The sequence below is a fragment of the Chaetodon auriga genome, chromosome 14, assembly GCF_051107435.1.
Source record: "Chaetodon auriga isolate fChaAug3 chromosome 14, fChaAug3.hap1, whole genome shotgun sequence".
Taxonomy (NCBI): Eukaryota; Metazoa; Chordata; class Actinopteri; order Chaetodontiformes; family Chaetodontidae; genus Chaetodon; species Chaetodon auriga.
In genome coordinates, this window is record NC_135087.1 from 15,173,745 (window position 1) to 15,198,797 (window position 25,053).

At 43.3% G+C, this 25,053-nt stretch overlaps 1 protein-coding gene across 4 annotated transcripts in view; it reads right to left on the reverse strand.

Annotated features, from left to right (window-relative positions):
- Nucleotides 1-913: 913 nt before the first annotated feature.
- bmf1 (BCL2 modifying factor 1) overlaps nucleotides 914-25,053 on the reverse strand; it is a 48,674-nt gene continuing 24,534 nt past the window's right edge. For 3 of the 4 annotated variants that reach the window (XM_076749152.1, XM_076749154.1, XM_076749153.1), the window contains 4 exons: nucleotides 21,527-21,699; nucleotides 11,710-11,906; nucleotides 10,835-11,037; nucleotides 914-5,652 (listed from right to left, as the gene is read on the reverse strand). In XM_076749152.1, the coding sequence (XP_076605267.1) occupies nucleotides 5,536-5,652; nucleotides 10,835-11,037; nucleotides 11,710-11,906; nucleotides 21,527-21,558 (549 nt within the window). In that variant the 5' untranslated portion in view covers nucleotides 21,559-21,699 and the 3' untranslated portion in view covers nucleotides 914-5,535. Of the gene's footprint in view, nucleotides 5,653-10,834; nucleotides 11,038-11,709; nucleotides 11,907-13,886; nucleotides 14,105-21,526; nucleotides 21,700-25,053 lie in introns of those variants that run through there. The other variant, XM_076749155.1, reaches the window with a different exon arrangement.

The following is a 25,053-nucleotide window of genomic DNA, read 5'->3' on the forward strand; positions in this document are numbered from 1 at the left end:
ATAGACGTGCCACGCGTCAGCCCCAGGGGAGGTGGCTGCAAGTTGTCTGGTCTGTCGAATAAAAGAGCAACAGACTCCTGGGTGTGATCGTGAGCACACTGTAAGAGAAGCAAGTAAACATTCATGCCGGAGAGATATTAAGAAACATCCTCCATGCTATTGAATGCAGACTTGTTAAACACTGTGAGGGCAATGCACTTTTGCCCTCCACACACACCAAACTTTCATGTTTATATGTGTCAGGAGTGATCAATAACTCCAGTGTCTCCAGGCCATCCATGTTGCAGTGTAACTAATCTGCAGGCTCAGCAGCTTGGCCTTAACCTTTTAGAAAGTGACAGTAATGCGGTGTGAGGTAACTCCTCTCATTTGCTCCATACAGGGGCTCATTCAGTTGTCATGCAACACTTGCTTGCATGTGTGTGTGTGTGTGTGTGTGTGTGTGTGTGTGTGTGTGTGTGTGCATGTGTGCATGTGTGCAGCGTGCAGGCAAAAGTTATTAGAGAGGACTGGAAGCCCCGTTGCTCCCACTAAATTAATGACCTAACAGCAGGAGGGATGTGATGGGCGCAGTCTCTGCCAAACGGCTGGCTAGCTCCAGACACTTGGCTAATCCATCAGTGGCTTACTTTCACAATAGAACTCTTTAAAGTAAATGCTCAAAGGAGTGAGAACAGAGCAAAGGAGGGAATTCATTCTTCTTCTGTATGTTTTTTTTTGTGAGTTTCAGGTGTGAAAATCTTCTAACAAGAAGAATTTTAGTTCCTATTAAGCCATCAGTGGAGTGGTACTCTCTTCTAACCCTTCTTACACACTGAGGAAAAGTTTGGGCAGTATGGTAACGTGTGTTCCTGTGAAGCCAATTCAGACGTAACACTGCCATCCGAACAAATTTGACACAACTTGACACCTTCAATAAAATTTTATTGAAAAAAAAAAGTACCAATAAACAACAAGAAAATCCAGAAAAAAGATTTGTAGAGCAAAGCTCCATATGTACAGCATATTGCACTACATAACAAATTGTCTTTACTTCCATATTATATCAACAACCAAAAAATATATATAAACACAAAAATGAGTGCACAGTAGAGTCTCGAAAACACACAGTCAATGTTTACAAAAATGCTACATTTTCGCTGGGTCTCATTTCTTGGTTTAACAGAGAGTGTGTGATAATCAAGACTTTGTTGAAACTGAGCAGTTAAAGGCATATTCCAGGGTTTTACAAATACATGTACACTTGATCTGGTCTGTAAAGAAGGGCAAACATTTCATAGCTGTGAGCCAAATTAACCACAAGCATTAATTCTTTTGGTTCGCTTGGTTTTGTATATGACGATGAGATGTGCAAGGAATGTTGCAAGTTCATTTTTGTATAAAAAAAAAAAAATGCCCTCGATCTCATGGACTTCAAAAGGATCCTACTCGCATTCAAATTATGTTACAAGCATGAACTGTCCTTATAAAAGCAGACCCTTTTTCTTAAGAAAATACATTTGAAAAAGTTAAGAAAGACCATGAAGAAGAAATGTTATCATTTAAAAAAAAAAAAAAAAAAAAATCAAAACCTTCCTCGAAAACTTCAAATTTATATAAAGTGGACTACAAAATTCAAGACACTGACGGTTTCCATAAAATACATGTCCCACTCTCGGGATGATCCACACTCACATATAATGTGATGAGTGCAGCTAAGGAACCTCAATCTAACAAAAATTATACAGGGCACCATGGTGGCTTGTTTCCCTTTCCAATGAATCAAACAGGCCATCGATCCGAGCCTACTTGGTCGATGTACAGATATACATCTAACGCGTGGCAAGATTAGCCCAAGAGAACAATCCAGAGTATATACTATACATTAACACACAACAGATAAGGGACCCATGGGATCTACAGAAACAAAGTACTTTCCAGTGCATATTGATTACAACACAATGATCGAGATTAAAGAACTGAACACATAAACGCCCTGTGACTTGAGAAGACGATGAAGGCAACCTTTCTCTGTGTGTTTTGAAGCATTTCTAATGTCATATGTATCTTTAGTAACGGGTGGGATGGGTGATGACTCATTAATTATAAAGCAAAGGTCATATCCTGTTGAAAGGTTAAAGCATCAAAGGCGCTGCTTTTCTAAACCACATATTGTGAATCTACCCATGATGACTGGTGAAAGATAATGAAAAAGGTCTGAATTGGTTGGGCCCATCCCTGGAAAATCACAACCTTTTACGTGAAATACTCCACCCAAAACCTATTTTTTGAGAATCGAACACGTGCAGGCTTGAAAGATGAGTTTTCTTCTTCATGAGGAGCTGTGGTTATCGTGAATTCATGTTGGGTATAATGGTTTCCAATAGCAAGCTTTCAGAAATTCTCGATCGACTCCTGCAGTGTAATCTACTTCTCCACTGTCTACCCAAATGCTCCAAACAGTTACACTTTGGATACTGTCCTCCCCAAAGCTGTGAAGCTCTGACAGAAACAGTAAGAATTTTGGAAAAAAAAACAACAACAATTTGAACACAAAATTGAAATTGAAATCCATCGCAACCAACATGAATTCAAACAGATCATAGATGCCTACAGCAGATGAGTGATACCAAAGAAACTGGACTTTGGGTTCAGTATCACATGAAGCAAACCAACCTGCTCTGCACAGAGTCAAACAACAGAAGAATATACAAGTCCAAGACCAAAACAAGCCAAAAAAAAAAAAAAAAAAAAAAAAAGGAAATTAAGAAGTAATTGCACACACAAGTGTATACAGTAGAAATGGGCAAATGTACAAAAAATAAATAAGAAGGTAAAAAATAAATTACAAAGAAAAAAATGAACCGATGAACAATACCCATGTAAGAAAGGAGCAGCACAAAGAGGAAGCCAAGAGCCAATGGTGAGACGGGCGCTACAGGGAACTGGCTCAGCGTTCAGGATCCGCAGGAAACTATAACCACAACCACATTCAGTGCACCTCACGCCTACAACTACTACATGCTCAGTGGCCCCCGTCACCACCACAGCCAGCAAGTCAGCCTCGGGCTCCTCAGTCAAACTGTACCTTTATGTGTGTGCTGAGAAATTGGCCGAGAGGAATTTTTGAACTGAAATGAAAATAAGAAACTTGACAACACCCTTTGGAGGTTTCATCATAAATAAATGGGTGAAAACACTGCTCTCCTTCTAACCATGTAACAGATTCTCAAGGTTACCAGTAGCCCACACAGTCCGTCCCTGAGACATCTCGAAGAAAATGAGAGGAAACCCTAATTATGCAGTGATAAACTTGACACATTTTAAGGAGCAAGTAATTACAGACCCCTGATATGTACTGCTCCTTGGGTCAAAACGTTGGCCTGGGTTCAGCAATGGAGAATATAACAAACAGCATCTTCAACAGTGTCTTTCAACATATTCATATTTCAACAATAATTACAGTCATTTTCACTTTTGTGTTGTTGTCGTTTGTCTGCTGAGTCGATCGCGGTTGTATGTGCTAAAAATGTCCCAAATGTGGATCGGAGCACCAAAGACAACACGAGATCGCCCGACAAAATGTAAAATGATGTAAAACCCCATAAAAGTAGCCTGAGAAGATCTGTTTCACAGATTGATTATGCAGTATTGTTTGGTGTTCAGAACACACACGGGCTGTGAAAAAGAGAAACCTTTCAATGGAGTGACGTGGCTCTGCTGTATCTCTCTTATAGCCTGAAACAATGGTACGTGAAATTTCCAGAACCCATATCCAATCCAGATTCCAGACCGCACTACATCAGGTCTCAACATTGATTATTTGTCTTGGACATGAGAGTGAAATGTTGTGGCAAGAAAAGAAAGTCTGAACTGAAAACCTTCATACAAGACAGAGGTTAGCTCGGTAACAATCTGAACTCTTGAAGGGTGTGCGTCTAGTGCAAAAACAGTGGATCCACAGTTCCACTTCAAGGGCATGGAGGTCTGAAAACAATCACACGAAAAGAATACATCTAAAACACAGGGATAACTTGAATTTGAGGATGCAGTTGGGAACAAATTGAAACTCTAAAAGAGAATCTGACGCTCTCACTAACATTGAAATGAAATCATTACAGTAGCCAAATAGTTTTGTTGAGTAAAGGATGGTTTGCTCTGGATAACAAATAATGTGCTTTAACTCTAATGCTAGAATTTAGTGCACAGGTCCTAAGACCTCCAACACTCAGAAAGTAAGAGCAACATCATTTTAATCTAAATGGCGTTTCAACATTTCGTTCATCTTAAGTTCTTCTTTAGTGTGCTACATCTCAGACAACATCCAGCCACCCAGTGGCTGTTTTCAGTAGGTAACAGGCATTCGAATCAACAGTCGTCCAATAAGGGGAGTTGCCTAATCAGTAATGAATCTGTAATGTCCAATGGCAACACAAAATGATCTGAATACAGTATGATTCGTATCTGTGTGTGTGTGTGTGTGTGTGTGTGTGTGTCTGTGTGTGTGTATATAGAAGTCAATAAAAACTCCTGTCGAGTGTTTAGGTGTAGCCTCAAATCTTCTTGCTAATGCTCTGTGGTTTTGTCAATTAACATAATATGTATTAAATCAAGATAACTGCTTTTTTTTTTTACATTTGTTTTCACTGTCAATAATCCCAATTCCTAATATTGCTATTAGCATCGATCAGTGTGTGTTTGCGATCTGACTGAATGCTGTTGTACGCAGGTTTGCTGACAGTCACCAGGCTTGTTTGACCAGTCACTGATGTTCAGTGCTGGTGCAAACTCCACCCCGATACTTGCTGAGCCATCAAAATGTTCTAATTGTTTGACATGTAGCATGTGACTGAAGAAAGACTCAAAACATCGATGCCTATTAAAGAAACATCTTTCAATTGCAGAGACTTAACTTGGTTCCCAATATTTTGAATGATACTGAGAGAACATGCTCAAACGTAATACATACCAAAGAAAATGGAAGAGTGAGAAATCAAAAACAGAAAGTGAAATAAAGAAAACAAGAGGACATAAATGTTCCATTGAGGTGAGGTGCAAAATGCTTTGTTCTGAGAAGTTGCCTCTTTGGAAATTAGTTAATCAACTTGTCTGGTCAGCTGGGAAACTCACACCACATTTCCTGTCATTTCCTAACCATCTCATCTTGCCTGTCAAAGTTGCTCAATACTCATTCTGGCAGAATACATTGAATAAGGCATTCCCAGGGTCTGTGGAGGTCATTAAAGATGGATACATGTTGAAGTGCAAAAACTTTACCAAGAACAATGTACTGTACAAAACTACTACACCACACGTATACCAAAATATGAACATTGTCCTGTAGAGGAATCTCGGAGCATCATGGCATCTTCTTGGAAAGAAAAAAAAAAACACGCACGACCTTGTATAAAAGTTGGTTGTCTCCGTCCCGCGGTGACGTTATGTCTCCTTTCTTTTGTCCCCCAAAAACAGACCCGTGTTAGATTTGACAGTGCCATTAGGAGTCTAGTTCCTCAGAGAGATGAAGAAAAGGGATGTGAGGAGAAAGACCCCCCCTCACCTCCGTCCCGCTCCACCTCCTCCAGCAATGAACCCCCTGTCAAACAGAAGGCTGAGCAGAGCTGCGCTCAGGCGCCACCACAGCGGCCCCTGGTTCCTTTGGTTTCGATGATACTGAAAAGACAAGAAAGACCAAACACATGTGAGTTAGTGCACTCTTCAAACACTAGTGAAGTCGCCACTACTTTGGGTTTTCGTGTTATGTTGTCATGTACGCTGATCGACAGCAAGGACGGTGAAAAGGGTCAACTGAGATGACAAAACCAGACAGCGGAACAACGCTGATATTTCCACAACAGTCTGCTTCTGTCCTCAACAGTACTTATTAGCGAGGCCTCCCTTTGTGTGCTGGATCCCTGCACAATCCCGCCTTCCCAGCACACATTCCGAGCCATAAACACGTTCATCGCACGGTCACACTTTTCAAAATCTTTCTGGCAGAGAGCAGCAGCGAGTGGCTCAGGAGGAGGCTCGCTCAGGTTTGCGAGCCAATTGGATTGTGGGCGATTAGGGGGGATAATGCTATCTCTGCTATTGAGAAGCTGAGATAAGATAATTGCACCAAATGGGATTAGGGAGCTCTTGATGAGAGGCAGGGAGCCTCTGGAAAACACGTATCCGCACGAGAGAGGTACAGTAGCTCATCTGCAGACGAAAGGCAGACTCCACCGTGCCTGATAGTGCCGTGGTTGTTTTCAGGCCGTAACGGCCGTAAACGGAGGGAGGCTTCACATTACTTTTTCCTGACAATGCACACAGTGCAGCACCTTTTCTTGGAAATGTTCTGCTGCTGTTTATGAGAGGCAAAATATCTAAAGGCCGAGATTAGATATGCCATATTTACATGGCCGCTAAGTTGGTGTCCAAACATTGACCTAGTTACCAGCCAAGAACTGCCATTGTGATAAGCCTCTGGGTTTCTATACTTATCACTTTGTGATGAACATTGCAGGGTGTTGCATAAGCTTTGCCAGGTCCCAGCCAGTGTGTGCATAACTTACAATTTGCTTACTCGTACTCAGTAAGAGGTAAAAACAATAAATAAATAAATGAAAATCATCAAATCAAAGGCTGCTGGGAATCTTGATAAAAGCAGTTCACTGTTGTACAGCATGTCTAAATCTTGCCTGGGGATATTTTGATAAGGACATAATAATAGCATTATGTCTGCTTCAAATAAACATAGGCAATATTTAAATGCAGCACAGAATGGATGAGCTGGCAGCCAGCGTGGCTCGACTCGGTTAAACACTGGCGTGCCTTAAGTTTTATAAATTTAAAACTAAATTACATGAGAGACTACAGTCAGTTACAAGTCTGGGATCAAAGAGGAGGGAGGCAGAATGGCTGCATTATGTGCGATTACATTGTATATTGTGTGTCAATATGTGTAATAGTTAATCATGATTAGAGTTTCAACATTAGACAGCAAAAGCTGCAGGGGTAAAATGAGTCAACTAAGGGATTTATCACTACAAGATACATGAGAAGCAATTAATCTTTATAAAGAGAAACAGAATGTTCTTGTGACCGTGACCTTTTGCCCTCCTCTCTACCAAGCTGAGAGAGAGGCACTGACACAAACAGAGAGAGTGTGAATGAGAAAAAGAGGTGTGCACAGGCCTGTCGCAACTTAGTCATGAGTCACGCCACCAACTGCCAAAGTGAGGCTCGGGCCCTAAATTTAGCCTGCGATAGAGCGGCAGAGTCTAGCCAGATGCTCTGTGTCGTCACTCTGACACCAGTCTGAGGTGCTTTATCAGTGTCCCATGTGGGCTGTCTGTCCAGCCAGCTGCTCTGAAGCTCTGCCTTATCTCTTGAGCAAACAGGACAGCCTCAATAGCAAGAACCTCTGGATTAGTCACATCGGGGAGCAGACAAGGAGCCAAGGAAAAATACAAAGAGCTGTGGTATTAGATAATAGAGAGCATCACAAACGGACATCACCGTGAACAAAAATCATCACAGCACAATGAGTGAAGAGTAAACATCCAAAGCCAGCTTCATGTGTTTTTATTTCCAGTGCAACTCCTCCCCCCTCTACAACTGCTGAAAGGAGTGCCGTGCCCTCACTGAAACAGTGAACAGATAAAGCCACAAACGCTGCATGCGTGCAGACACACACACTCAGATACACACACACACAGGCGATATTCAACCCTGCTTTCAACACCTCCTATCGAAAGCACCAGGAGTCGTCTCTCTTAAAAAAACATGGGGATGAAACCTAACTCTGCTCCTTGCCCTGTGCAGGCTGGAGCCGTCTTCCTGCCATTGTGACCGTCATTATTGCCCTGTCTCAAATGGCGAGCCGGCTAATGTCAGCCATCCTCTGGGGACCTCGGCGTCCCCTCCAGCCCTCTCTGACAGAGGAGCAATTTATCTGTCAGCATCCACCAGCACTCCTTCGCTACCTAATCCCTCTTTTCGCCAGGGGCCGCAGGCTCCCATGGAGAACACTCACAGCTACATCGCTCCCAGATCCATCGAGGCGATGGCGGTCGAAGGCACTTGGATGGCTCAGGGACAAGTGTCTGCACTGAATGACTGCAATCACCTCGTGACAGGAGAGGACAGGAATGAGACCTGACGGACATTTCCACTATGATGGAGTGAGAGTTTTTGTACTGACTGTCATACTGTGTGATAGTGAGAGACGAAAGACAGAAAAAAGCAGAAAAACAAGTATGAGTGTATTCATGAATGAGCATGTATACAAACACACACACACACACACACACACACACACACACACACACACACACACACACACACACAACACAATCAATTGCACAACCAGAGCTAGAAATAGCAATTACAGAGGCTTCAGCATAAATAAGCATCCAAAAAGCACAAGAGTGTTTGGGCTGTAAAAACATCCCTGAGGCCACACACACACACACACACACACACACACACAGGGGCAGAAATTGAATTATGCTCTGCTTGAATGACAAGTGTCAACAATGGTCATACTGGTCTCTGTGCAACTTAGCATTAAAAGTTCCCTTCTTCTTCTTCATGATGCAGGCAAAAAGTATTATTCTCTTCACTGCTCAGTCACTATCACAACATCAGCGTATCTGTGTCCTGTAACTTGCAGCTTCAGGATATGACTTCACAAGGCCGTTCTCACTCTGACTGTCCTCTCTGCTGTTTACTCAACCAGCAAAAAGGAGCACAAGCCACTTCCTCATCCCCTGACCCAGGCCTGCCTCTGTTGTGCGTCAACAGATCCCAGTCGCACACATCGCAGCAGCCCTCCTGTCTGACTGTCTGGTTGTCTGCGTTGCGTTTGCCAGTGTCACAGTGCATGAGTCATGCTGAGCTGCAGGGGTATAAATAACTTGATAAGCGCATGAGAAAATCAGAAAGTGTCTTGCACGTCTGAGTATGAGGTTAAAAAAAAAAAAAGAGAACAAAAAAAAAAAAAAAAGAAAACTATATTATGTGCTGAGCAGGGAGGGTCCGGTCCCAGAAGGGAGGTTTTAAGACAACCAAAGATGGTTGTTACTTGATCATTTGAGGTTCATTTCCAAACCTCCTTCCCTCATATACAAACTTATACCATCATTATGGATCCCACCCCCTCTCTCTATGGCTGCATAGACCTCTTATTTGGTTGTCTCCTGTGGCTGAAGGAAGGGGCTGGCTGGAGACTCCCTAGAACCACAGCTGTCCCCCTCGGGGCTCATGCGCTGAGCTTCGGGTTACAACATGTTTACCTACTCCCGCCACTTCTGCTTTTTCCTGTATGCATCAGTCTGTGTGTGCTAAAATGTGCATGTATGAATAAATATGAATGTTAGACTGTCAGCCACTCGTGCAGCTAGAGACTCTTGCTCTCCCCTGAGGGTTTGTGTATATTTTTGATGTTGCAGCCAATAAAACAACTGTGTGTCACTGTTGTACAACACAGGCAACATTATGCAGCACACAGACTCGGTGGACAGTTTTATCCTGACCACAGTGTATTGTTTGAGGCCAGGCATCCTCCACGCCACTTGCCTCCACAGCACACTGAGGAAACAGGAGAAGAGGGAGAAAGAGAGAGAGCGAGAGAGAGAGCGAGCGAGAGAAAGAGAGAGAGAGAGAGAGAGAGAGAGAGAGAGAGAGAGAGAGAGAGAAATAAACAGGAAGAGGAGGCAGGGGGAGGGCCTGGGGCTGGTGAGGTGGGGGAAGGGCTGTCCTGGTTCAGCAATGTCTCTGGCTTGAGGGTGGTGGGGGGGGGGGTGCGGGTGAGTTACTGGGCTCTGTAAATTCTGCATGTGCACAGAGCCTCTCCAAAACAAATATGGATCAAACACAATAAAAGAGAGCAAACTTTTTCTCCACCATAAAACACTGTCAGATCAATGTGGGATCCAAATATTAATTTTAAAAAACTCTGTAGATGGTGTTGTTAATGTGTGGACTGCACTTTCTTCCTGCTTTGACTTTAAAAAAAAAAAAACTCCACCCTAACCTGACACACAAACATCTACTTTGATGGTGGCAGAGTTGTGCATGTTGTGAAGCCAGTGGAAATGGACAAAAAATGTAGGGTTGATAAAAACTAAAAGCTGTGTTGGTTCTCCATGTAAGACCCTTATGAGCTTCTGATATAATGAGCCATAACAAGAAAAGCACAATTTAACTCTCAACTTTTAGCTGACAATTGAGACCAAGCTGTCTCCAGTCCACACTTAACACATCACATCACCTGACCATACAGCTCCTGGTAATCCACGGGGGCAGACTGGGTCCAAACTCATTGTAAAAATAAGGAAATGTCTCTCCTCCACCTTCAAATTGGTTCATGTGCAGCACTAAGAAATTTTAAGAGGCTTGTTTAAAACTAAATTTCCTCCTGCATACAAAATAATGAGGTGGGAAATTCTTGACTATTCCTTTACTGCTGCTATGTTATAAAGGCGAAGAGCTGAGAAGTGTTTATGGCGTTTTTCTCATGTGGTTACATGATATTAAAGGAACTGATTTGTATAATAGTGTGCCCCACTGGCTTTACTGTATTTCATTTTGCCAGCTGAGGTGGAGTGACATATCTAGAGGCTATCCAATTAACGGGAAAGAGATGTGTTTGCCTGGTGGCACTCACAGGTAAATATCCACTAGTCAAATTTGAAAACTGTCAGGATTGTCTGCACGCATCACTTCATGTAGGACACTGAGAGGAGATTCTGTTACTGCATAGGGTATTATTGGCCAGTTGCACTTGTTTACTGCCATCAAACTAGACAAACAAAGTGTCTGTCTTCAGCTGGTAGAGTTAGCAGGATGCATATGTCCTCCTTACCAGTTGTAGGTGTTCCCGGTGAAACTGGTCTCCTATCAGCTGGAGTTTCTGACCAATGCAGGCCTCCACACTGCGGGCCACAGGCTGCTGCTGGGGAAGCTGCTCCATCCCGTTTTGTTCCCCTTCGCTTTCTTGCCGCCTGTCTTCCTGATCCCCAACAAGCTCAAAGTGTGCCGGGAAGTGCAATCGAAAACCTGCGTTGCCTGTTGAGTGTCGAGGCCGAGACTTATTATTTTATCAACACCACAAGTGTTCAGAATAAGAATATAAGTGTGGCAATGACACCTGACAGGATAGATTTTTTTTACTGTGATTATGTCAATGGTGATGGTGCAACAGGTACAAAGAGCAGCCAAATACTGCTGAATGTGTCTTTGACCAATCAGAATGCTTGACTTTAGCCACAATTTTCCCAATTGTTGCACTTCTTTTAATCACACCCTGTGAGTCATTTAGGAGTTTTATTCATCACCCACAACGAACTCACATGACACAGATTTGAGGTCAGTCAGTTGTCATGGAGCCTCTTAGGCATGATTACTTGTATATGGCGCCAATGTAACTTTGCTGTCGCTGATTATCAGTTCTCTGCGCAGTTGCTGCTCATGCAGGTAAGCACTTCTGTCACGTCCTTTCAGTCACAATGCCAGCCTGGCGCCTTTTGAATAGGAAAGCAGCTGGGTACACTCCATACAGACCATAAAAGCCACTGTGATCACGACTATCAGGCGCCAGGGATGAGGTCAGTGCAGCAACACTGTTACCCATTTCTCACACTAAGTCTCACATTATACTTCAGTTTTATAACACTGGTTATCACACACAAGGCAGCGTTCCTTTTTCTCTTTTGACACACGGCACGTCATCAGCCTCACCGTAGAAGAGTGGTCTGGGCTCCTCTGCGACTCCACAGGGCAGCATGCCGTTGTGCGGTGCCAGGGCAGGGCCAGGTGTCTGTGTGCCCTGGTCTTCACACTTTATCTCTCGGAATGTGGTGCGCCAGCAGTGGGGGTCTGGCTCAAACACATCATCCTCCTCATCGTCCATACGGGGGCAATATAAGATGAGCAGCCTTAGCAGCAGGAGAGAGAAACAAAGGTCACTGCCAGAGCTGAATATAGAACATTTGTCTGCCAGGGAACACTTGAATCAAAGGCATCCCAAGTTTTTACTTCGCTAATGATGGTAACCTTGGACAAGTCTGCATCAGGCTTGATGAGATGATCTCAGACACATTCATTAGACGTTTATTCCTCCAAAGCATTCATTATCATTATAGACAAGCTGTCTGGTTTATAAAGAGTGCCCTCAAATCAATAAAACCACACTGGACAAGCTGGGAAGAGAAAATGAGCAAACGGTCTGCCTTCATTTGTGGTGAAGGGCTCAGTGCTTATTTAGACAAATGGCTCTGTTCATCTCAGTGATGAAACCACACATTTCACTGCGGTTAGGTGACTCGGTTGAGATACATTTACATAAATTGGGAGTTTGGCTGACTCAGTTAAATGAGAGGTAGGATCTCTCTTGTCTGTGCTAAGCAGCCCTGAGGACAGGGGCCTGGTTTCCTAAGTGACTGTCCCATAATGACTGGCTTACAAAACTGCTTGCAGATATCAGTGAACGCATGGGTATTTGAAATGTAAACTCGATGGCGGGAATAATAAAAATGTGCGATTACAAATCATTAAAGAAGCGCGGCAAGAATCTAAAGGAGCACTCAGGAATCTCTCCAGTGTCAATGATGCACTGCACTCAACCCTGAATCATCTGACGGGTCAAAGAGTTATCAAAATATGGGTGAAATTCAAGTTGCCTCACCAGCTCACCCCCAAGTCACCGTCGACTTGTAATACAGGGTTAGACTACTACCACACTTCCAAATTAGGGTCCACAGCAAAAGGGTAATGACAGTCTTTGAGGAAAATCCTAAACCACTCTCCTTACCCTGGTCTGTCAGCTTGCCAGCTCCCTGAGGAGGAGTTTTCATTTCTTCACCCAACATAAGCAGATTGGCCTGTCTCTAGCATGCCCAGACCTCACAATATACTGTGTGCGTTCACAATAAACCCTGTGTGTAAAACCACTTAATGCTTTGTTTTGACAAACAAAGAGTAAGAACATGGAAGGCGCAGGAAAAAAAAAAAGAAAAGAAACACAGGCTCAACTTCCAGACACCCGGGGCTGCTCTCTGCACGGCCCCGCCGTCCTGCACTGAGCGGTGTTTGTGTCAGACAGTGGCTCCCCCTGCTGCAAACAAAATAACCCCAACAAAAGGGAAGGAGGCAGAGATGGGGGGTGGTGGAGGTGGTGGTGAGGCGGCTCTGTTATTGACACACGTTCAATGCGGTGTTATCAGGAGCCTCACACCGCAACATTTCCACTCAATTTTACATTATGCACGTCGAGACCTAAAGAGACTAATGACCTCATCAAGCTCAGTCTCGTGACACTTTATAACCGACAGGATGGTTAATAATGCGCAAATTAAGCATGTACTGAAAGAAAAGCGTGTTCTGAAAGTAGTTTTATCAGAAAGCGTTGTGAAGTGATGTTCAGTAATGAAAAAAAACAACAACACATTTTAGAAAATAAACGTCTACAAACGTCTAAAATAAGAAATAACACGTTTAAGTAAAAGATTTTAATCTATGGAGAACACGGCTGTGACTAAACTTCGGTAAAGACTGAAACAACTGGGACACGCTGGCCGCAAAAACAGCCGTGCAGTTTGAAGTCCACTCACCGACTGAGCTCCATAAACCGGGAAAGCCGGTGTAATTCAAATCGCTGCGTATGAATGACAAGCTGAGTTACACCAAACTCTGTTCGTATTTGGACTGATTTGACGTTTCGGTACAGCCACGCACACGTAAAAGGCCGAAATAAACGTGTTATAGCTGTTTCTCCAACGACAGCTCGGCACGTTTCTGCTGCTTCGTAAGGACGCGGGTGTCACTGAAGGTAAAGTTCACTTTAAAGCCCGTGACGAGGCGCGCGTGTAAAGTGTTCAACGACCGCGGACATTTAAACGTGTTTTTATGGAACTTACCACAGAGGTGGGCTTCGTTGTAACGGCTGTCTTACGCTCGGAAAAAAAGGACAACAAGTTCAATATCCTGGCAAGTCAGGCGAGTTTAGTCCGTATCTCCTCCACGACTACTTCCATTCTGCGGGGAAAACTGCAACGAGCCGATTTCATTTCGCCGACGTCAGCTCCAAACTGACTCCGCCTGTCCGGGCGTGGTGCTAAAAGTTAGTAAATAAACCCTCCTTAAAGAAGCGACTGTTTCTGTCGTCCCACTCCATGCAATCTCAGCAGAGGCTGCGCATGCCCCTTTAAGGCAGATTTACATTCGGGCGCTTTAACCAATCGTCGTGTTTGTTTTTATCCCGCCTTCTCTATCGCGTATTCAGACACGTGGACGGGAAATTCCCCGTAGCACGAGACCGCTTTCACACTACTGCTGTGCTCATCTGGTCAGAAACCTGTGAACTGCTGTTACCAGGAAGCTTTCAGTGACATTAACGAGAAAATAGGAACACACAAGGCTACACCCTGTTCATGTGATCTGATACCTGGATTGTCTTCTATATTTACCTGTCATTTAAGGGTACAAATAATAATAATTTCTGAAAATCTTTAAGTCTGGCCACAGTTTCAATGTCTCGTGTCAATATAATGAATCTGACTGTTTAAACTTTAGGTCTGTAAGTCTGTGAATTAGCAGCAGTTTTTCCCGTTTTATTACAACATTGCCAAGTTCACATTTCATTTTACATTTCACATTCAACTGCCAGACTTTAAGTTATCTTGTGGTTAAATCAACAACTGTTTTTGTTCGGTTTAAGTGGAAACGACCTAGATCTAATTAGACATAGATCAACCTCAATACCATAAGTTAGGTCTGGGAGACTTTAGGTTGACTGATTGCTAGAGAGAGGCAGGTGGTTGTTCCTCTAAGGCAGTAGACCTTAAACTTTGTCTGCCATGCTCCCCCTTCAAAAGCTGGAAGAAGTGCTTGCCACCCCATTGAGAGCAACTACTGAAAAAGGATCTAAGCTGAATTTTATAGAAATAAAAGAAATGATTCAGGTCAACATGATAGCATCAGCAGACTGTAGTTGGTTCATTTTCTCCACATCATAAACTATATTAATTCAGCTTAGTTCCATCTCTAATGTTTCCCCAGCAGAAGCACACAGATACAGCTAAAACCACAAATACACAATGTGTTGTCTGCAGGTGCACAGAATTATCAAGATCTAGACAGATCTAGAGCTACGGCAAGTAACTTCTAATATAACATTTTCAGCTCAGATACAGCCTACTACATTTAATTTATTTTCCGAGTGATTTACAATCAGCTCATAGCGTAACAGTTAACTACGCGCTGATTCTAGTGGTGCTCTTGTTATGGATGGCAGGGCAGTGCTGGTGATCTGCCCCCTCCCCCTCAGGGCCATCGCTGATCAATAAACCCCCGGACAGCTGGAGCTGAGGCCGACCCTCTGCATTCTCTCACAGAGCGTCACCCTGCCCCCAACGCCTCTTTCTCTGTCCCTGTCCTTCAACTGTGATCACATCCCAACACTGAGCTGTGTGAGAAGTCACGGGTCTCTGCCTCCTCTGTCCTGCCTGAATTGGATGGACCTCCAGTTTTGGCGCACCTGCGGCCTCTCCAAAGAGGTGGAGATGTACTTTGGAAGAGGGGATTGATTTCCTCGCTCGCTGTGATGTTGGAAACTCGATCACTTCTTGCATGAGTGACTGCTGTAAACAACAAAAGGCGCAAAGATGTGGGAGCATTAGTTGCAGTTTCCTTTTGTGTTGCAGCCAAACAAAGGAGATCCCCCCGTACTTAAGAGACTATCAAGAAACACCTGTAATCACTAAAGAGAAAGAGTCCTTTTGAAAACAGGTCATTGTCATAGACACAGTGTGCAAGTTAAAGTGTCCCACAGCAGAGTAATATAAGTTGTGAAATATAATCACGGGTCTGATAATTTGTTACTAAGCATTTGACTGGTTTATTATTTGAAAGTCCTGAAATGAAATATTAATGAAAAACTGTATACAGTATTGATGACAGAAGATATATCTTAAGAAAACAAACCTAAGTTATTCATTAACATGCATTAGTCTGTTAGCATTTGAGAGTAGCTCCAGAAAGGCCATAAGGCAGCTCTCAGTGGGACACATAGACAGGCCTCTATAACATAAATAATGAATATGGATAAATTCACTGCAGCTCTTACCACCAGCTAAGAACATAAATTATAAATTCAACACACTGTTGACTTAACTAATTGAGCCGTGTCTATCAGTATGTGGATTGTGGCTTTGTGTTGATGAAAGACATGTCTCTAAGTCTTTGAAGTGCACACCCACAAACTCCATTTGCACACCTTCTCCAGTCAAAACGGTCACTGGAAATGAGAATACATGAAGACAATACAGTATATCTGTTAAGGTCTCGTTCTCTCCCCTCTGCTAAACAACATTATCATTGACTTGTTTTTGCATTGTGGAGAGCAAGTGTTCATAAGTTCCCACTGATTCCTGAGAACCCTGAGAGAGAGAGAGAGAGAGAGAGAGAGAGAGAGAGAGAGAGAGGGCAGGTATCAGTTTGTGTTACATCAGAAAGCTGTTTCTGAAAAGCGATGCATGCACACCCACACACACTTGCAGAAGAAGCACACATGCACATAACCGTGCACGCACAAACGCACATGGCTGCACAATCACATGCCCTACTTCCTCTGTAACCTCAAAAGCCCATTCTCCCTCTTGATATCTCATTCTCTGTGTGCACACACATCTATCACACACACACACACACACACACACACACACACACACACACACACACACACACACACACACACACAGTGCCTGTCTCCCATCAAAACATTCTCAGCATGTGAATCCTGCCTGGAAACTAGAAAGGAGGGACTTCATTTGCTCCAACTGGACATGTTCCATGGCAACCGCATCCTGACTGTGAGCCAGTTAGATGAGATATGTGTGGCACACTGACCCAATGGCAGAGATCATACTGGAGCAGTGACCTGAAAACAAAAGGTCCTCCTGTCAACTTCAGCTACAGAAAGGCCTAAAGACAATGTGTAATCTTGTACTTCTGTCCTCCATATCACTGTGATTCAGGTTGTATTTTTGGGAGTTTTTCCATTAAGTTTAACTGGACATGATCAGCAACGTTAGATCAGAACCAAAGAATGTGACACAATCTGAGGCTGTAAGGTTAGATATGCACACACATACACATCCATAAACCTCTTGTGGGAGTAGCCTCAGGTTTGTTCTCATCATCAAAGGCATCTGTTGTTTCCTTAAAGTCAAGTGACCCAAAGAAATGCATGCAGTATCTGACTTTTGCCTTTAGTATTTCAAACACAGTAAACAGTGTATATGGTATATACTAGTGCCACCCAGATGAGGAAAAATAGTTCCTTTACATGAGTGTTAAAATGTGCATTCACTCAGCTACCAGTTCTTTTATAAAGCTGTTTTATAACAGTTTTTTTTTTTTAGAAGACAAGTGGTGAAAGTGTGCTCATTTTTCTGTCAGCCCCTAATAGATCCTCTTGGGTGAAGACTGATTGAATAATGTAGCAGGTGTGGAGAGGTGGAGTGGGGTAATTTTGTGCTTGAACACAGCCTCTTTTAGAAATTGTGAAGGTGAGGCTGGTTATGAAGCAATGACACCTGATCTGGCCACCGTAACTGAGAGCACAGGCCCAAACGGCCACCATTGTGAGGGCTGTCTGGTAATCGTACATCCCCGTCTGGCTGTAGACTACCAGCCAAACCTCACACTCTCAAAACTCTCAAAGTGGCTCAGCTACAATGGTCTTTGTTATTCTCAAGAGAAATATAGACACATACAAAAGAAGCCAAAGGTGTTTACTGCAAAAAAAAAAAAAAAAAAATCTGTATGTTTAAGTATCCCTCAGTGAATGAGGTCATCACATCTGTGTTATTTACTGTAAGGAACGTCACACTTTGGTGTGTTTCCAGCAGTCTTGATAAATCCCTCATGAGTCAGTCTCAGACACACAACAAATGGCTGAAAATAGCCCCTGTTTGAGAAATGTTTGCTAAAAACTACAATACCCAGCTGTCTTAATATTTTTTGAAAATTAAGGTTCATATTTGTGAGCTGTTTTTTAAGATTGATGTCTTCAGTAAATGGGCTTGGGACTGAGTGCTGCAGTGAAGCTGTAAAGTATTGAGAGAGGAACTAACACTTTGTTGCTTCTGGTCTTTGCATGAGATCATTTTTTATTTTATTTTATTTTTTTACAATATGAAAGATATAGAATCCGTGTCCTTTGATGCAGTCATTTGGTTCAAAATAAATTCTTTACCATCAGCCAATAGTTTTTTTTATTTGGTGTTAAATAGGGGCATACTAATGAAATTTGCTTTACAAATGTCATTTTTGTGTATTATTTGTTTAGTTGACTGTTCAACCTTTGAAACCATGTCAGCTGAAACCTGAGATGACGGCATAATGCTAACCGCAGGACCACAATCACCATGTCAGTGCATATCTGCACCGTAGAGGCGCCTATTCTTTTTGTATTTTGCCTCTGTTAGTCTCCTCTCAAGGGAAAAAAAAGAAAGTGAGACTCGAAACTACTGTGGCATGTGTAGCTGCTCTACGTACGCTGACCCTTTGCTGAACCAACCACCATTTGATCGTCACTGCAGGTAGCATAGCATCGCGCTGTATGCTGCACTGCAGTTTATATTATAGCAGAGACACACTGAAGTCCAGCAATTTACAGACTGGATGTGATGCTCTCATGTCAAGTGAGAAGAATCAATTGAAAGGCAGAAGCCTGTCTTTGAGTTTCTTCAAGCCCGTTGGCTACTCGTAGGCAGGAGACATGTGGAAAACTCTGGGCTTCACTTAATGAGACTGACCGGTGTGTCAAGCTGTTCTGCTCATTCTACGGGGAATCTGAGGGTGTATGTGTGGCAACTGCAGCAACACTCGTGCACAAATGTGCACACAGTAGATAAGTTTGGATAACTGTGTGGGAAAGCTGACCACTTACCCAGCCCTCACAAAGGCACCCTGTTTAATCTGCTCCACACATTAAAGCCACGGCACCTCAAAGCAAGCATGTCCTAACAGCTGTGGACATGTCTCCGTCTCTCTCTCTGAAGTGATGCAGCACAGCGGTGTCCGCAGCCATGCAGCAGAGAAGCAGAGGATGAAGACTTGGAGGCTGCTCACCATGAATGAGTCAATCTCACACCAGGGTTATGACAATCCAAAGAGCCCTCAAAACCCAACACAGCCCTTCAGGCGTGCACAAAGGGCTTTTCTCCACCATTAAAGGCGTCACACTGGTCCTTCCACGCTTTGAAATGCTGATATTGTTTTCTACAGGATTTTCATCATGCTTTCAACATGAAATCCCCAGAGGTAATAACAGAAAGAGATCAAATAAATGTAACAAATGGCTTAATATTTAATCACTGTTGATCATTAAACTATTTAAATAAAGCTGATTACAATCAGCGCTCTGGCTTTTAGAACAGCGCAGATCCACCACAGACATAACAGGACTTATTTATTTGCTAGTTAATTAACTGTGGATGGCTCAAAGGCGGCCTGCTGCTGCGTGGAGGTCCAGCTTAGAGGCCTGCAAGCAGTGTGTGCAAAAGCACCATTAATGGCATCTATCATCAGCTACTAATTATGCTGCCTGTGGGCCCCGACTGGATCCGGTTTCAGCTTTTGGGCTCCAGCCACCAAACACTTAGCATTCATATTTAATCACACCTCATTATCCACCAACAATGTAGGAAGGAGACAGAGACCTTACCTGATATGCCAGACAGACAGCATACAGACAGAAAAGCAAATCTCGCACACACACAAACCGTCACCTGCAAAGACAAATAGCAGCAACACATAAACGCCCCCCCCCACCCCATCCTCCCTCATCATCGGGCATTCGGAGAGGCGTTCTGTGCTCTTGAAGTGACTCAACCTCTTTGATGAGAGGTAGCGCCCCCAATTCTGCGCTTTCTCAGCAAGTTGGTCCTTTCATGTGAGATCCTTTTCTGTTCACCGTTTTCTGGTTCAGAGAGCAGCAAAAACAAACGGAGGCTAATCCTTTATCCTCACAACAACTGCTGGCTTGTTGCTGGGTTATCAGCTTAGAGTCATCATGATGTCACACTCTTCAGGTGTAAGTAGTCTGATGTTGGACATCAAATATGACTTTCGTCTGCTCGGGCCACCTGCCCTTGTTATTTTCATGCTGGTGAAACAGAATACACCGAGTCACGCTCTTCACTTATCATGCAGCAGAGACAGTTTCACGACAAACAATCAGTGTCAAGTGTTTCTTTGGTTTGGCTGCATGTTTGCGTGTGTGCTCACTTGTCTTTCACGAGTTCTTTATTTGCTTGTATTTGCACAAGTAAAAGGCTGCCAGTGCCAGTTAGCAGCCAACTGGAGAGTTACTGTATCTGATGTGCTTCAGCAAGTCCTTTCAGGAGCCAGTCTGTGCAATTTGTACTTAACACTGGTGCGGATAATTATCCGGCACTTGTTCATCCAGTTCTAGGACTCTAGCCAGCTGAAACTGGAGATGCTCCTGAAAGATGCAGGAGCTATTAAGCAAAAAACACTGCAATATCCTCTTTCTTCAAGCTGTGAATCAACACATAAATCCAGTGCCTCATGACTGGTTTCTCCCTTATGAATCTAGGAGTGAAAATTAAGATGGCTCATTTTCATAAACCCACACACACAGCAGGCCGTAAACAGACACAGATGCTATATAAACTATAAAGACAAAGTGCAATTCATAGATTCAGTGAGTAGTAAGTGGTATTATTTTAGGTTCTTATGTTAGTATTTTTGGTAAAATATATTTTATAACAGATTTTTACAGATTTTTGTGTGTCAGTCACATGTCCATAGAATCGCATCCTGTTTTCCCTCCTTGTGACATTGTATGAGACATTGGCCATGAGTCCACAGCTATTTGCACTCTTTAGGCTTCACTATACTTGGTTCAGAGCCTAGCTGTGGTTCTAGAAGTGTAAACAAAACACATAAGAGTCATTTGACCCCATGTGGGGACAAGTAATCAGTGTGTGACCTCAGACTCTGCCATCTCTTCTTTCACATCGCAGACAGGAGGCCAAGAGAGAAAGTCATCAACAGGCACGTACAAGCTCCCCAAAGCCAGCTCCAAGGAACATGTTTGTATACACCGATGCCATGGTAAAAAATACATTAGGCTTGCATAGAGATAGAATCCACTTTCACCTGATTCAAGCCTTTTTTTTAATTCATTTCTATCATTTTGTAATTATATTTTCAAAAGTCACACTGGACCTCGCAATGAAAAGCGTGTAACGGAATATGCCGGAGGTGTCACAAGCTATGACCCTGAATTATTCATTCAAGAAAGGCAGTGCGATAGAAAATCAATCATTCAGTCCTGATCTGATACACGGCCTGCTGAAATATTAGCTGTGGGGAAACATCATGTATGAGTCCATGAATGCTCCTTAATGTATATTCCATTAAAAATTTACACTCTGGTCGGAGAGTGTGTCAAGTATGAGTGTGTGTGTGTGTGTGTGTGTGTGTGTGTGTGTGTGTGTGTGTATGTGTGTGTGTGTGTGTGTACCTGGGTGTGTTTGAGCTGGGTGGGGTCACCATGTCCACTGTCTAGTCTCGGTCTGGAGGCCGGACGGCTCTGTCATCAGGGCAGCCAGCAGACAGGAGGGAGTCACGTGGGTGTAGTGACCTCCAGGCAGCGTTACGTGAACCCCCTCATGGACCGTGATGAAGTCAGATTGCCTAATCCGCGGAAAACAAAAGTGCTGTCAGTCAGGCTGGACGGGTTATCAACAGCAGCGGCAACGGCAGCCTGGGAGATTTTTCACCAGGCCTGGCCCTCGGCGCACATGCAGCCATCCACTTATGGGATATTGATGATGGAAAGACGCCTGGCTTTTACACCACTGCTGCTAATGGTCTCTAAGTGTTCACCAGTGAAAATGTATTTTCTGTTCGGTTAAATAGGATATGCTCGTTATGACTGCGCTCTGTGTTTTATTGTAAGTGCTTTTGACGATTGGTCTCCGAGTGTCGAATAACAATCAATGCCGGCCTGTAAAGCGGCGACTGCATATGGGGCTTAAATGTATGAAATGTACTTAGAAGGGAGAGCATCTGAGAGAATAAACAAAGAAGTTCGGTGTTTGCCAATATGGCTGGATTATAGAAATCTCCTGAAATTATAATCCGTCTCACATGCAGGGGGACGGCGCTTATCATTCTCACAACACTTTTCCCGCTGCTCACATGGGAGGCTTTGTTTTCTGGTTATTGTTTGGCGAGGTTGTTGTGCTACGATAACAAGCAGTGCGTCCCAATCCGATAGTATTTTCACATTGTTTTCACCTCACAAGAGAAATATCATATTTGTCTAATGCACCAGAACCTTCTGTAATTTACAGTGTTTACATAGTGTCTGCAGTTGTTTGTTGCTCAGCTGATGATAAGCATCTCCAGTGAACCATAATGAGCTTTATGAATGAGATCATCATCTGCTGTAATGTTCAGCCAGAACATGAGACCTGACAGGTTCTCTTGGTGGAACCCCCCTTCGGCACTATGCCTTCCTGCTGCACACATCCTCCTCTTCCAATTCAGATGATGTCACTTCAACAGCTTTGGTGTTCTTTGTGAATATTTAACCCAGATAAGCGGCTCTCAGGCAGGATGAGCCAAATAAGAAGAAGAGGGATGCGAAGAGATGTGACGGCGGGGACTGTGCTTGACCACATTCCAGGAGTATGAGGTGACTGGGTGTTGACTGCCCCACGAGGAATCCCTTTGATAGTGCTCCTATCTGCCCGGCGATCAATACATAGCACCGTGCTGATAAAAGAACACGGCTCACATCAAAGCCGGCCACGGTGAGGGGGATAAGTAATAAGATGTCAATTATTAATAGAGGCGAAGGGTCCCCTTTCAAGTGGGAGGGATTTTAGATAATGAAAATCAAACAAAATCCATCTTTCACAAATAACATCCTCAAGGTATTAAATGCTTTTCAAAATTCAGACTTTTTTAAAGCCAATTCTCACATACAGCAAAAGCCTTTGTTGCATGCAGTCGATGCTGCTTATACATCACATCCGGATTGTTTTGAGAAGGTGCATTCTTGCATCAACAAAAGATGTAACCTTCCTATGACCTTCAGACAGCCATCATTCCACAGCTGCTGAGAGTTTGAACCTGCAACCTTCACCTCCACATAACCCCGACATCTGTCCCACCAAACTATGGATGCACAGATCCATACTCGCATGCACCTGAACTCTCCACACCTCTCTGTGGCTCGCGATCAATATTTCCCCCCTACAGTTGCTTTGTTCTTTCATGTTGTGAGTCAGGTGGCCAACAAAGTTTTTTTTTTTTTGGTTTGTTTTCAGCCAAGCTGACTTTTGAAATTCACATCTTTTGATTCCGCTTGTCAAAAGCTATGATTTATTGATCGCAATGCCTATGGTAATCGAGGAAAATGAGAGACTGGCACTGCACTTAGGACCTTTCCACTGTTATTAGACAACGTAAAGCCTCGTGTTATATCCCTCAATGTTGCTGTAGTGTTAAATATTCATGGCAAAAGACTCAACATATGGATTAACATGCATATTTTATGTTGCCAGTCCCATATGGCGAAGAGATATACTGTATAGTGCCAATAGGCTTTGCAATGAAAACATCTTCCTTCTCTGTCTTTTTGCCCTTTTCACTTTACCCATAGGCAACTACTAGCACTCTCCTCCCTGCTGGTGCAAAAAAAAAAAGCAAACATAATCACTAATGAACCTCTTTGTGAGTGTTTCTGGGTCGTTCTTCCCCGTGAAGTTCACATGAAAGCTTTATTGATTTCTCAGACCAGAAAAAAATGTGCTGTGAAGTTTTCTCTCTACTCCCACCTCAGTGCTCGTACCCCCCACCTCTGCTGGCGCGGTCTGTGTGAGCTCGATGGAGGGTCATGTTTGGAGAAATTAGTTTCTAAATGCACCGCTGCTTTGTTTGCCTCATTACTTCACTGAGGGTTGCTCACTGAACTCCTTGTCTTTCGCTTTTGAATATTAATTTGAATTTCCTGGGGAGAACAACTACACAGCATACATAATGCAGAGCTACTGTAAATAGTATAGGTCTGAGAATACATTAATTCAACAATCTTATGGTGCCAGAACACATAAGTAACAGAATTCCTTTATTGATCCCCGAGGGGAAATTATTTATTTTATTTATATAACAACAAGCAAAGTAAATCCCAGAGGCATAGACAACCCTGTAACTCTGCATGTTTACATTAATCCTCTAGGGTTGATGCAGTAAATATATTTAAAGCTTATATTAGTTGGTAAAACAATCATAAATGTTTACAGCTGTGAAGCAGATCAGGGGGTCAGTAACTCAGTGGGGGTGCAGGGGCCTCTCCTTCCAGGCCCCCCTGTTTGCCTTATCTGCTCCTTTTGACAGGCTAATGTGCTGACTCTGGGATTCTCCAGCACTCAGCAGGGAGCTCCTGGCCACCTGCAGCTGAGCACAGCTTCAACAAAGGGACCTCTTTAAGGTCAAGCTGGGATGCCTATTTATGTCCCGAAACATCAGGGCAGCAGCCAGGGCAAGCGTTCTTACAGTGTGGGTCAAGAATTCCTTTCCTTCATCGCCTCCATTAAATTCAAATAATAGAAATGGAGATTGAAGAGATTTAGCTTGTGCTGCAGCAACACAATATAGAAAACTTCAAAGCAGAGTAGTGTTTACTCATAGTTTACTTGCAACAATAATTTGGCAAGTGTGTGTGGACATAGACACCATCAGTGTGGTGCTACATCAGTTTTAGACTTCATGCATGCACACAGATGAACTGTTTCAATTGTAGAACAGTATAATTAGTCCTTAATATCATCACACTGTGAAAATGTGTCATTTCCTTCTCTGTGATTACATTCCAGTGTTTCATAATTAAGATATGGAGGCTCCGTCTGCTGTGCAGCGCGTGTTTCTGCTCACTCGACTGAACCAGGAATGCACAGACTCACTCAACTTCTTTTTCACGTCAGCCATTGCCTGTCATCACCACTGAGTTATAGCCGTTACACATTAGCTACCTCGTCC